Consider the following 15,560-nt stretch of genomic DNA (forward strand, 5'->3'; position numbering starts at 1 on the left):
TATAAAACAGGTACTTTTGAGTGGTCATGAGCATGACTCATAGTCATAGAGCAGGCTAGAGTCGAGTTTAATTAAATGTCAAATGTCAACTAAGTTATAATACTAAGATTCCTTAAACTAATAAACAGTATAACCTAATAGCCTACCTACTCACTAGCTACTTTAGAATTATGCTCTGACTTCCTTTCTAACACTGCAAATAAATCCATCTATTATTTAAACCTCCCTGTAGGAAGAGGACAGTGAATGCAAGTGGGTATTATTTTAAAATGAGCTGAGCTCAAGAGTTCATTATAGCATACGATTCTTTCAGTGTACCATGGCTCTGTATGTATTGCTTCAGAGGAAGTTTGGCTGCCGCCAATGTCCAGTGTACCGATAATGAACCATGTGTGTGTTGTGTCTCACTGATCCGTGACTGCATACAATTCTTTCCGTGTGCCATGGCTCACTGTATATCTTGCTGCAGCGGAAGCTCGGCTCTCTGCCAGTGTGCAGTGTGCCGATAAGGAGCCATGTGTATCTTGTGTCTCACTGAGCCGTGCTTGTGCACGATTCTTTTGGTGTGCCATGATTCACTGTCTCACTGCAGCGGAAGCTCAGCTCCCCACCAACGTCCAGTGTCCCGCTAATGAGCCGTGAGTGCACCACTCAGCATTGTCCGCTGCGAGTAAGCTGAATTGTGTGCCGTGAGCTCGCCATTCCTGTGAATCGATTCACTCGAACACTTGAATGAATTGATACACTGCTTCGAATCATGCATTCAGTAGGTAACACTACAGGGGAACTAAACCTCACTCTATCATACTTCTGCTCTAATTTGAATTTTCTGTATTAGCTCTGAAGATGGAAATACATAATATTGTATGTACGTACATATTGGAGTTACATATTTGAGGATATTGGCAACAAGTGAACTACGATGTTCCTGACAAGGAAGAAGTGTTAAAGATTTCCTAAGGTCTCTTTCACAATGTTACACATGAAGTTCTCATGCTTATGTATTAAATTTGCAGGACTGGATTTCATTCCTATGAAAATAATATACTGAAACAATTTTCTTATAGTAAAAATATTTGAAGTCGACTGCTTCAAACCTCATGTCTTTCAACTTCAACGTGACTATAGTTTCGTTTATACTATAGGCCCACTACCCCCAACAGATGAAACTTATGGTACTAAACAATGCAGATACTCAAGTTTGAGTACATTTACAGATCAATATTTGTTAATTTTATTGGATTTACACCCCACTAACAGCTCAGTATTTGACTGACTTCTTAATATAAGAGGCCTAGCTAATTAGGAGGTAACCTCAACACAGGTGTGATATTTTTAATACTAGTGGCCCTTATCAGTTACCATGCAATTATCTTGCAGGTTAATTTGTTCAGCACATAACACTTTTCTTGGAATATCACTATGGAAATGGGAAACCACAGAAAACCATTCTTCAGAGCTGCCACAGTGAGGTTCTAATCCACTATCTCCCGAACACAAGCTGACAGCTACGCGACTCAACCTGTGCAAGTACTCGCTCAGTTAGGTGAGGATTTTCAGAAGGCAGAACTATGCAGTCAGCAGTATGTTAAGATAGTTGGGTATAAGACCGCGTGAATAGAATACATGTAGAAAGAAAACATGGGTCCAAAACTTTTGGCTGCAGTCTTCGCCAGTGAAGGATAGAATAACAAAATGGTAAGTGTTGGCAAGTGCGGGGAGTGGGAGGACAAACTGACAAAAGAATGGAAAAAAAGGAGTGGTTATCTAATGTTAAGGCCAGGTGCTTCCCCGGACCTGAGCACCAGCTGATGTCCAACTTCGGAATCTCTAAGGGATAGAAGGTAGGAATTATGGGGTAAATATTTAAGGGCTTTAACTGTGAAACAATCATCGAACGTGGTTTGAAAGTGCCTGGAATGAATGGGGATAGGAAGATCTGTATTGGGGTTTTTGCAGGTGCTGCGGTGTCTGCGTATACATTTAGCTAGTGTGTGCTAGTCAAGCCAATGTAGAAAGCTGGGCAGAGTCTTCACGGAAGCTGGTAGATATGAAGTACAGTCATCACGACCTTGTATGGGGTAAGACTTGTTGGTGATACTGCTGGTAAAAGTGGTGCTTGGTGTATGTAAACGGCAGGTCTTACAGGGGCTGTGTTCACAGGGGAGAAAGCCAGAAGGGGATGGAGGTTGATATGGCTCATTGTGAGTGAGAATGTTTTTGAGGTTAGGTGGACTTGTCTTGGCTGGATCTTAATATTTTAATTAACAATAGTTCAAAATATGAAAAGGGTCTAATGGATACAAACAGAACTGTAAGGGAGACAAGGGAAGCATATGGGAATATGGAGATGAAGTTATTACTATTTCCAGACGATCCTGTTATCTGGGGAACGAACAGCAAAGAAGTACAAGAACAACTTGATGCACTGAACAAGAAAATTGAAAAGTATGGTATGAAAATCAGCACAGAGAAAAGCAAGGCCATGGTGATATCAAGAGGAGAAAGACGAGAGAAGGGCATTGTGAAAATTGGTGGTCAAAGCCTTGAAATTGTGGACAGTTTCAAATATTGAAGGTTATAAACTTCATAGTTGGTTCCGTATTGAATAAGATTACACATAAAATAAATACAAAATTTAATCCACCTTCTCAGTACTTAACAATCATGCGATGTTTACAAAAACATTACAAAATGCTATTACAAGTTTAAAATACCTAGGAAGTGAACTAATGCAAAATACAAGGCTGGACATGGAGATCAGCAAGAAGTTGGAACATGGAAAAACATTCTACCAGAGTGTAATTTTTTTTGCTAGTTGCTTTATGTCGCACCGACACAGATATGTCTTATGGCGACGATTGGATAGGAAAGGCCTAGGAGTGAGAAGGAAGCGGCCGTGGCCTTTATTAAGGTACAGCCCCAGCATTTGCCTGTTGTGAAAATGGGAAACCACGGAAAACCATCTTCAGGGCTGCCGACAGTGGGGTTCGAACCCACTATCTCCCGAATACTGGATACTGGCCGCACTTAAGCGACTGCAGCTATCGAGCTCGGTCTACCAGAGTGTAAGAAACCTTGTCTGGAATAAGGAAGTACCACAGAAGTGTAAACAGATAATGTACAAAATGTATTATGCAACCATACTGACTTATGCAGCTGAGGAAAGACAAATTGAGAAATGAAGATGTGAGAAAGGAGGTTGGAATGGAAATCCTAAATGGGAGACTGATAGGAATAAACTAAGGTGGTTTGGACATGTAAAGAGGATGGAGGAAAACAGAATACCAAAGCAGATAATGGAGATGATGTTCAAGGGAAAAAGAGTGAAAGGGAAACCTAGAAAAAGGTGGATTGATTCAATAAAGAGAACTGCAAGAAGAAGAAACATGGACTGGGACAAACTGATGGAAGAGGGATGGTGGAAGGAGAGAGGAGGTGGAGAAGTACCATAAATGCCCTGACCTGGCAGGAGCTAGATAAGGGGAAAGGATGATGATGATGATGATGATGATGAAAAGGGTCGATCCTAACTCAAAAAGCATCAACATTTAATTCTGTTAGAAAGTACAGTAAAACCTCACTAAATATAAGAAAACAAGAGCCCAAAACGAGTGAAATTCTGTATTACAGTAAATTCAGTAAACTAGAATTATTCTAACAATGAATGAATTTTACCTTATAGTGGTAAATTATTGATAAAATACTATATTTTAACATGTATTAAAAACTGAAGTTCATTCAAATTAATTGCAAGATTGCTGAAGTACCGTATGTCTATCCCATAGTCCCATTTCCTGATATGGGGTAGGGGATGATGTGAGATGAAAATATATGGCATATTTTTTATGGCCAGATGCCCTTCCTCTCACCAACGTCAATTGAGCTAATGAAGATTAAATTAACAATGGTGAATGAAATTGGGTAAGGAGATGGAAGGAATTGCCTGTGGCCTATAAATAGGAACTGTCCTGGCATTTACCTGGAAGTGAAAACGGGAAACCACAGAAAACCATTCTCAAGACAGCCGACAGTGGAGTTCAAACCCACCCAACTCCCGAATCCAGAGCTTGAATTCAGAGCCGTGGCTGCCAATCCGCTCGGTACAGGATTGCTGTAGCACCAGGATCAAAATTCATACACCGTGAAAAAAAGGAGGCAAGCAATGTCTGGGCATGTCTTCACTGTAGATAACATGTTGAGTGCCAGACCGAAATTCATAGGATTGCCGTCTAGCGCCGTGAGCTAATAAGATCGAGTTAGTCCCTGGTGGCAAAACGTTCACAGGCTTAACCAAGCAAATGATCGCTGAAATTAGGATATATTTATAATATATTAGGTTAGGTAAAATATTGTGACCTCATTATTGGTCATTACGAATTGTAAACGTACATGCGCCCCCATATGGGGTTGCACTTATAGAGTAGTTACTGTCCCGATGCTTGATCATACTTATCTTTTCCTTTCCAGGGACGCGTTATATACTGTTGATTATGAAAGACGTGTTAGCCTGCTCATACTAGAGCTGTAAAAATTACGATCCCAGATTATAGGTCAGGAAATGTTTTAAAGTTAAAAACTTCATCACTGATCCATATTGAACTGATAATTACAATGCCAAAAAGAGAGAGATGTTCCACCTATTCAATAAAATAATAAATTGTTGCACAAATTAATGTTGCAACATGTTTAATATGGTTTGGGACCAGTTTCGATCTTGAGGTTTGATCTACAGCAAGAGTGCTCAAGAACCTAAGATATCTACAAAAATTATCTTCACTAAAAAGTGCTACATGAACTTCAATTATTAATTCTTCAAGAAAGTGTCATAAGTGTTACAATTACCCTTTAATGTTTTTTGTGTGTTGACTTCTTGCCATTTTTTGTATCGGCTGATGATGACATGGATATGTGTCAAAACGGGTCCCAAACTATATTAAACATGTTGCAACATTAATTTGTGGAACAATTTATTATTGTACTGAATAGGTGGAACATCTCTCTCTTTCAGGAAAAGTTTGTAAATGATTATCTTCCGATTTGAAGTTAAGAAATTTTCGTATAAAATGGTGTTATATAAAGTAGTGAAAATCATGTGAATTTGGTAAATTAGGATGTAAGAGAATAATATTATAAGAAGAATTAGTAGTTATGGAATACTGAATAAGTATATAATAACGTTTGTATAACTTTTAATTTGGCTAAAAGAACCTAGCAGCGATGATTGTGCAACATGGGAACCAGCGACTATATTGTTGAAGACGTGCGTAATTGTTGCAACAGCTGGCCTGGAAACATGGAGTACCTACAGTGGGGATGTGTATGCTGGAGATTGTAATTCATCAATGTGGACAAACGTGCGAGATCGCTATTTGCTCTGTACTGGGTTCAAAATCACTGTAACTATATACTTCATCTACATCGTCATTGTCAGACTTGTTCAGCATATCATCCAGACTATCTGCACTAAGTCTTCTACTGCTCGAAATCACTCATAGTGATTTAGAGAAAAAGGAAACTCACAGCACTGCACGCTTACATAAACAATCCGTGCGCGAGATAGACAATGACTTTGTCATCCTACAAAGCACTCTTGAAGTACCCATATGGGGTCGCGCCAAAACAGGAATTGACGAATGGAAGGTGGACTATGCACATACTTAAATAGATGAACAACAGATGGCGGCAGGAAGAGACTTTATACAGCTTCGAAGCACATACTTACTGCGCACCCAAATGGGGTCGCTTGGCACTCAACGTGTTAAGTACTTCATGACACATTCTTAAAGCAACAATGTTTCCATAATTTGTTCAACAGTCTACATATTCAAAATGAGATCTAAAAGACATACACACATCTACATTATAGACTGTTTTGCCTTTCAGCGTTCAGTCTGTAAGCTTCACTGAATTTACTGAACTCCACCACAATCCTCTATTTGAAACAAGCTCTGTGGCGTTGTTTAGTTCCAAACCTCTTGTTTTTTAAATCATTAGAAACTGAGTCTACCCATCATCGTCATGGTATTAAAAACTGAAGTTCATTCAAATTAATTGCAGGATTGCTGCTCACATGACCGCACCACTGAAGTTAGTTAATGTGTATAGCTTCATCAATCGAGTTTGTTCTTAACTTAGCCTTTTTCTCCTCAATTCAAGTACCCTCCTGCCATTGTTCCAACCTGTTTGTACCAGCAATCATTCTTGTACATTGATTTCTGTTACTTCTAACTTACGAACAAGATATCCTGTTCTGTCCAATTTCACTTCCATAAAGCAAAGCTGGTTTGAAAACAGACCAGTGTAAAGAGTTTTGTCTGTGAGCTGACTTCTTTCTTACAGAATACTGTTGATTGCGAACTCACTGTATTAGCTTTGCTGCACCTTGATTCAATTTCCCTTACTACATTACCATCCTGGAAAAATACACATCCTAAATACTTGAAATGGACTACATGTTCCAGCTCTGTATTGCCAATCTGATATTCAATTCTCATAGGTTACTTACTTACTGACATCACTTTAGTCTTGGAAAGACTAATTTTCATATCATACTCATTGCACCTATTATCAAGTTCCAAAATATTAGACTGCAGGCTTTCAGCACAATGTCCCATTAAGACCAAGTCATCGGCATACACCAAACAGCTTGCTACATTTCCACCCTACTGAATCCCTCCCCGTCACTTCATACCTTTGAGTAGATGATCCATGAAAACTACGGACAACAGCCTTGTCTAACCCCTGTAAGTACCTTGAACCAACAACTCGTTCTACCATCAATTCTCACTGCAGCCCAATTGTCAACATAAATGCCTTTGATTTCTTTTAATAATCTACCCTTAATCTCCCTCCCCCCCTCCGATTGGCTAACATCTTTTCCCTCGATATTCTGTAATATGCCTTCTCTGGATCTACGAAACATAACTGTCTGTTCCTCTCAGAGTATTCTTGAATTAATAGGTGTCAAGGTATTCAGAATCAAATACCGAGAAAGAAGGCTTATGTACAATATATACAAAAATCAGCCAGCAGTGATAAGTGGTGGTGGTGGTGGTTTAAGAGGAACTACAACTGGGCAACAAATCTCTATTAACGCTAATCAGAGAGGAAAAAATTAAGTTATCAGGCAAGGAAAGACAAGGGCCACAAAGGCCTCGGCACCTAATACCGTCGGGGTCAGAAATGGACAAGAGTTGACCAAGAGAGGTTGGATAGGATAGGTGAAAATGAGAAGCCAAGACTCAGGTAAGGGCCCCCTAGTCGCCAATCCACGCTCCCAAGTTATCAGCCCCCAGGGTCCCTTTTAGTCGCTTCTTATAACAGGCAGGGGATAGCATGGGTGCTATTCTACCACCCACATCCACAGGGGGAACAGCAGTGATAAGAAATATGAGCTATGAAAAACTAGCTGCTATTCTGAAAGGAGTGAGGCAGGATTGAAGTCTATCTGGCCTTCTTTTCAAGTTTTATATGGAATGAATGGTATAGGATTTCATACAGAAAGAAATCACAGTCCAGGGAGATGTTCTCAAAACTCTGAGATTTGCAGACAATATTGTATTTTTATCTTACTGTGCAGAATATCTGGAGAAACTGCTGAAGAGTACTGACACAGTCTTGGAGGAGGAGGAGGAGGAGGAGGAGGATGATGATGATGATGATGATGATGATAATAATAATAATAATAATAAGGCTTTTGATTCTGTTGACAGAGAAACTATATATAAAATAATTCGAGAATTTGGCATAAAGTCTAAACTGGCAAATCTAATCCGTGAAACACTTACAGACACAGTCTCTAAAGTGAAATTTCTAGGAGAGATATCACAGCCTTTCAAAATAAAAACTGGTGTACGACAAGGCGACGGACTATCCCCAATTCTTTTTAATTGTGTCCTAGAGAAAATAGTGAGAATTTGGAACGAAAAACTTATTGAACTCAACATTTCACCGATAAGGTTAGGAAGAGGAAACAAAAGGATTGAAATAAATTGTCTTGCATTTGCAGATGACTTTGCAATACTTTCTGAAAATGTGACATCTGCTGTAACCCAAGTAAATGTCTTGGAAAGAATCGCCAGCAGAACTGGCTTAAGAATTTCTGCAGAAAAAACAAAATTTTTAACAAATATTTGGGATGCACCAAAATTTCTGAAAACAGATATTGGCCAAATAGAGAGGGTAAAAAAATTCAAATATCTAGGGGAAATAATCCAAGAAAATGGTTTAGAAAAATCTGCAGTAGAGGAGAGGGTACATAAAATGGAGAGAGCTTATGGTGTCACCAAAGATATCTACAATAAAAGATGCCTATCCAAAAATGCAAAAATAAGGCATTACAACACAGTAGTGAAGCCAGAATGCCTATATGCAAGCGAGTGTCTGGCATTAAACTATAATTTAGATAAGCTAGAAATACTAGAAAGGCGAATCATGAGGAAAATATTAGGCCCACAAAACACAGCAGAAGGTTGGAAATTACGAAGTAATGCTGAAATATATCAAAAAATAGAAAATATATCAGATGTAATGAGGAAAAGGAGACTTATGTTTTTTGGACATTTATATCGAATGCAAGATAGTAGATTAACCAGTAAGATTTTCAGATATTTGTGGAGTAAGAAATCAACGACAAGCTGGGTCAACGAAGTAAGAAAGGATTTAGAAAAAAACAATATAACAACAGAAGAAATAAATAATAGAGAAGGCTTTCGGTTAAAAGTATTGAAAATAGAAGGATTCCAAGGTAGGAAAGTAAAAACGACTGGTTCAAAGTGGTCTGAAGACAGAAAGAAGAAACATAGTGAACAGATGAAAGCGTACTGGAAGAAAAGGAAAGAACAAAGAAGAAGGAATTGAAATTGGCACGTGGTCCTCTGGTGGCCCATTCGAAAGAAGAAGAAGAAGAATAATAATAATAATAGTATAATAGGAAATGTAACAGAATTTAAATCCAACTCAGAAAGAATATCTATCCTATCAATTAAATGCAAAAACAAAACGTACACACTTGTTAATTGCCATGCACCAATAAATGAAGACAATAGGAAAAATCCTCAAAAAACAGAGGAATTCTGGCATCGTTTGGAAAATGAAATATCCAAAATTCCGAAAATGAACACCATATTACTATTAGGTGACTTCAATGCACAAATAGGTAGAGAAAAGAAATTTAGAAATGTAGTAGGACATTACCCAGCCCACAGAAGAACAAATACAAATGGTATTAGGCTAATCAGTTTCTGTCAAAGCTATCACCTGAAACTAATGTCAACCTTCTTTAGAAAACTCCCCAGAAAAGCTAAAACGTGGATATCTCCAAACCCAATGTTAGGAGAATTTCAGTTAGATCATGTGGCTGTTTCAAAAAAAAGTACAAAAGAAATTATGAATCTGAAAGTAGTAAGGAATGGTGAATTTGATTCTGACCATTATCTCTCTAAAATTTAAGCCAAACTCCTACCTAATAAAGAACAAAGAAAGCCACAGAGGTTAATAAAATATAATGTTGACAGACTTACTATAACAAAAGAATCAATTAAAAACTACCAAGATGAAATTAAAGTGGCTAAACAAGGCAACTGGCAAGAAATATCCAAAGCAATTAATTATGCAGCACAGAAAACATTTGGGCCAATAAAAAATAAAAGGAAAATATGGTGGAATGAAATATGTGAAGAAGCTTTAGCAGAGAGGGCTAAAACATGGAAAAAATGGAAATGCTCAAAGAAAATTGAAGATTTTGATCAGTTTAAACAACAAAGGAAGGAAACAGCAAGGATAATCAGAAGTACTAAACGAGCCTTTCAAAAGGAGAAACTTATAGAAATGGACAAAAACTTTATAAAAAATAACACCCGTGACTTTTATCAGACTTTTAAGAATGAATTAAAGGGGTACCAAACTACAAATGTTAGTTTCAAGGATGAAAACGGCAGAATTGGACTAAGCAATACTGAAAATTGTGAGATATTAGCAAGATATTTTGATCAACTTTTGAACTGTCCTGAACCAAGTCATAAATTAGAATTTCAAGATATTAATGAAAATTTGGAAGAAGACATACCACCAACTATAAAAGAAATTGAAGAAGTAATTAAAACCCTCAAAAACAACAAAGCTAGCGGAGAAGATTCTATTACAGCGGAACTTTTGAAGTGGTCCTTGCCAAATATAGCAAATGAGCTACAATTACTCTTTGAAGAAATCTGGAAAACTGAAAAAATTCCTGAGGAATGGAAAGTAGCCTTGATACATCCACTCCACAAAAAAGGCAATAAACAGGACGTTAATAACTACAGAGGAATATCTTTATTAGCAGTGGTATATAAAATATTTTCCAAGATTTTATTAAACAGAGTAGAAACAACACTAGACAATCATTTAGGTGAATATCAAGGTGGTTTCAGGAAAGGAAGATCATGCTCGGAACAAATATTTAATCTTAAGTCAATAATTCGCCACAGGTTACTTAATTCAAAGGACATTGTAGTCATGTTTGTAGATTTCAAAAAGGCTTTTGATTCTGTTGACAGAGAAACTATATATAAAATAATTCGAGAATTTGGCATAAAGTCTAAACTGGCAAATCTAATCCGTGAAACACTTACAGACATCTCTAAAGTGAAATTTCTGGGAGAGATATCACAGCCTTTCAAAATAAAAACTGGTGTACGACAAGGCGACAGACTATCCCCAATTCTTTTTAATTGTGTCCTAGAGAAAATAGTGAGAATCTGGAACGAAAAACTTATTGAACTCAACATTTCACCGATAAGGTTAGGAAGAGGAAACAAAAAGATCGAAATAAATTGTCTCGCATTTGCAGATGACTTTGCAATACTTTCTGAAAATGTGACATCTGCTATAACCCAAGTAAATGTCTTGGAAAGAATCGCCAGCAGAACTGGCTTAAGAATTTCTGCAGAAAAAACAAAATTTTTAACAAATATTTGGGATGCACCAAAATTTCTGAAAACAGATATTGGCCAAATAGAGAGGGTAAAAAAATTCAAATATCTAGGGGAAATAATCCAAGAAAATGGTTTGGAAAAATCTGCAGTAAAGGAGAGGGTACATAAAATGGAGAGAGCTTATGGTGTCACCAAAGATATCTACAATAAAAGATGCCTATCCAAAAATGCAAAAATAAGGCATTACAACACAGTAGTGAAGCCAGAATGCCTATATGCAAGCGAATGTCTGGCATTAAACTATAATTCAGATAAACTAGAAATACTAGAAAGGCAAATCATGAGGAAAATATTAGGCCCACAAAACACAGCAGAAGGTTGGAAATTACGAAGTAATGCTGAAATATATCATAAAATAGAAAATATATCAGATGTAATGAGGAAAAGGAGACTTATGTTTTTTGGACATTTATATCGAATGCAAGATAGTAGATTAACCAGTAAGATTTTCAGAAATTTGTGGGGTAAGAAATCAACGACAAGCTGGGTCAATGAAATAAGAAAGGATTTAGAAAAAAACAATATAACAACTGAAGAAATAAATAATAGAGAAGGCTTTCGGGAAAAAGTATTGAAAATAGAAGGATTCCAAGGTAGGAAAGTAAAAAAGACTGGTTCAAAGTGGTCTGAAGACAGAAAGAAGAAACATAGTGAACAGATGAAAGTGTACTGGAAGAAAAGGAAAGAACAAAGAAGAAGGAATTGAAATTGGCACGTGGTCCTCTGGTGGCCCATTCGAAAGAATAATAATAATAATAATAATAATAATAATAATAATAATAATAATAATAATAATAATAATAATAATGTTATTGGCTTTACGTCCCACTAACAACTTTTACGATTTTCGGAGACAATGAGGTGCCAGAATTTAGTCTCACAGTTCTTTTACGTACCAGTAAATCTACCAACACGAGGCTGATGTATTTGTGCACCTTCAAATACCACCAGACTGAGCCAGGTTCGAACCTGCCAAGTTGGGGTCAGAAGGCCAGCACCTCACCTCAACTGTCTGAGCCACTCAGCCCAGGCAAAAAAAGAAAAAAACTTTATTTGCCTCACATGATCTGAACTGATAACTCAACTGGTTTGCTCCTTGACCCCATCATGGAAGCTAGTTCATGCAGATTCATTGAATGTGTTCATGCCTAATTCAGTTTTTATTTTACTATCAATATCCAAATAGCTATATCTATAGATCATTGTGATCACTACTTATACGACCAAGCACTCTTACATGACTGTAACCACCTAATGCACAAGATATCCCCAGTCCACCCAGAATTCACTCTGTGCACCAAAGCAAGCCAAAGGAGCACTCTTCCACCTCAGGTATTAAGAAAGTGTGGGCCCCACGGGTAGGGCCGGGCGTGTCATCCCTGGGAGGGTGGCTCCTTTTCTCACCAGGGGAGGATGGCACGGCCGGACAGTAGTTGTAGGAGTGGCACCTTGCATGTGGACTGGTTTCTCGCCCGTGTAGGGGGCCAACAAGTTAATTTTAGGATTATAGGATTAATTTAGATGTAGGGGGTGCCCTAACATGTGGACTGGTCATCTGCCCATGTTAGTGGCAGCTTAGTAGATTTAGTTTAGGGGTGGTGCCTTGCATGGGGACTGGTATCCCGCCCGTGTGGGGGGCCACCAAGTTAGTTGTAAGAATATAGAGTTGTAGGGTTGGCCATTACATGTGGACTGGCCATCCGCCCATGTAAGGGCTTAGTAGATTTAGTTGGTGTGTTTTTAGTTCTGTTTATAATTGTTCAGTTTCGTTGGTTTTAAAGGTTCTTTCTGTTTTATGTAATCTGGCATTGTGAACATGTATCTGGGTGAAAAGCCTGTAATGTTCAATAAATTACTATACTACACTATTGAGAAAATGTGGACAGTTAAAAACTTACCAGGTACAGCTCTACAGAACTGATGTCATTTACAGATGAGGAACAGTCTCCTCTGGTACCAATCTGAATCACAGATGGCAGAGACTTCTCAGGATCAAATTCCTGATTTGGAACTGGCAACGCACCTCCCATGCTAAAGCAAAATTGGCTAAGTCCAGACTGGTACATTTTTACAGTATAATATAAAAGTTGAAATAGTTCTTTGCAGGGCTCATTAGATATGAGCCAGAGCTCATGTGATCTGTGAGGCACCTGCAACAATGAACATACTATTCTAGGATTCTTAACACCAACAGATCAAGGAACAAAGTAACATTTAGTAAGAACATGAATATAACAGAACAGTAGGAGCAACAGACCTTACAATCAATATAGTAAATAAATGTTTCTTAATTGCAGTTATGAATAACATATTAACATCTGAAAATATCACAATACATACACAGTATAATGAATACAAATTAATGGAAAGGACACGTCTTTCAACATATATAATTAACATGTCCAAAACTAAAGTGATGTTGGTAGGAAAGGAACTTAAGAATGAATGCCTACAGTATTGTGCCAAAATGATGCCAAGTCTGTTCTGCCACCCTTCTTGTTCCAGCAGAGTGATGCACCTCCAACTAGTGTTCCATTTTGTTGTTTGCAGCTTATCTTAGTTACAGTGCTGGAGGGATCTTTCCAGTAGATCAACATAGCTAATATAGTGAACTCAATTGGATTCACTACCAATGATAAATTAATAAAACAAAATTAATATATGGTAAAGAATTATTTCATTTTGGGTAGGTTGTATGAAGCAATAGTAGCAAGCTAAGTCATGTCATTTTTAGCTATACGTGTAGGAAATCGGTGGCCGTTGCAGCACTATTGGCCATCGGAAAGTTCCATTACAAAGAGAGAGAAACCTGGAAACACACAAAGATAGAGCTAGAGCGAGATACTGGTAGAAACGAACGAATCACAGCCTCGCATGAATGTGGCAAGCGGGAAGGACAGCAGTAATACCAAATTAATATCATGGCAAAAGATGGTAAAATTTTCAGAAAAAAGGCATATATAATGTACCTGAAGCACACGTAATGATTAAATAAATAAATGAGACTATACTGGTTACTTGGTGAAATCATATATGTGATGTAATAAGAGATACAGGAGTATTATACAACGTAGCAGGGAGGTCCTGAGGTGCGAGGCAGGAAGCAGGCAACGCCACACAATGAACTTGCTCACATGGTAGAACAGAGGTGGTCACGCTGGGCATTCTGTCCCGTGGGCGCCCAGCACTGTAAGTGGGCGGGCTGGCAGGCGATGAGTGCATGGTGTGCTATTCAACAACAGTGACATTGTGGCTAAATCACAGACAGTGAAGGTTGGGCGAAGTTCTCCCAGTCACTCTCGATCACTGCAGCGATACACGAGTTTGAAATGGAGGCAGAAAATAAAGAAAGAAGGAAAGAGGGCAGATATCCACGTCATTTTCAATTTACCTTGTAAGAAATAAGTTATTTATGTTCATTGCACTTTATGTATTTTGACCGGATACAATAAAGAGTTAGGCCTACAACCTCAAATATTTTTATAACTTACGTAATGAATTACAATTTTCACTATTAAATTTTAAGAGGTCCTTTAGAAACATGTCTAATATAATACGGAGTTAAGGTGGATAAGCTGTGGCTTGTAGTTGTTAGGGTTTAAATTATCTGATAAACTCACCAACAATCTAATCGTGCTTACCGGGAATAACATCAGTTAGGTTATTTATTAGAAGACATACTGTATATCTATTTGGTAGAGACATTTACATTGTTGTTGTATTTTAATCTTGGATAGTAAATATCTATGTTCTCACTCGTGATGAAACTCCCTCTCGCCATTTAGAGGCTAGCTATTATCCTTGGATGTCTGTTAAATTTTAAATACTATTTTCAGAAATTCAGTGAACAGAGAAAATCACACAACAATACAACACTATGCAAAATCCAGCAGTAAACTTGTTGAATAATGAATAACAGGAATTTTACTTTTAAAAAAATGGAAATACTGTCATGTCCATCCAAGGAATTGTAAATTGTAGCTTGTACACTTAAACCCTGTAACCTTGTAGATTGTAACAAAAAAATTGTGTGTCAGTTTTCTTTGAATAAATATAAGAAAGACTGTTTATATCAAGCACAGTGTAAATCAATCTGGAATATCTTGAAAAGGTCAGGTATATTTTGCACTTTGTTTTAAGAACTGCACCCCAATCAGCATTTTGCAGAGTAGTGGAAGAGATCTTCGTAATCACAAGTGAATGTCAATGTTCCCTCCCTTCCCCGCAATGTGTGTTCACTCTCCAACTTCACTGTGACGTATGCTTGTTACGTAAGTTGCCCGCATTTACATCACGCCAGCTCGGTTGCATTGAGCTAGCCTCAACGGGCGCCCAGCAGATGAACGGTAGAGTCGTGTTATAGTATTCTTCCATAAAACATGGACTTTAGAGCACTGAGCATTTCTGTAATTAAATGGATAAGAACTATAAATATGGGAGATGAAATTAACCCGCAGGGATTATTAAATGGAAATAGGAGAATAGTTACTGATTTTGCCAAGTGTGGTAATGAAATGTATGTCCGAGAGAGGAAGTGATTTGCTGTTTGGACATAGTGCCTGGGAACAAGTGACACAACCATGA

General features: G+C 37.8%; 1 protein-coding gene across 5 annotated transcripts in view; it reads right to left on the bottom strand.

The window, feature by feature from the left end:
* Positions 1-15,560, bottom strand: part of LOC136857995 (uncharacterized) — a 310,013-nt gene that overhangs the window by 57,189 nt on the left and 237,264 nt on the right. For all 5 annotated transcript variants that reach the window (XM_067137167.2, XM_068225398.1, XM_067137165.2 and 2 more), the window contains one exon: positions 12,875-13,126. In XM_067137167.2, the coding sequence (XP_066993268.2) occupies positions 12,875-13,126 (252 nt within the window). The remainder of the gene's footprint in view (positions 1-12,874; positions 13,127-15,560) is intronic.

The sequence above is a fragment of the Anabrus simplex genome, chromosome 1 (assembly GCF_040414725.1).
Source record: "Anabrus simplex isolate iqAnaSimp1 chromosome 1, ASM4041472v1, whole genome shotgun sequence".
Taxonomy (NCBI): domain Eukaryota; kingdom Metazoa; phylum Arthropoda; class Insecta; order Orthoptera; family Tettigoniidae; genus Anabrus; species Anabrus simplex.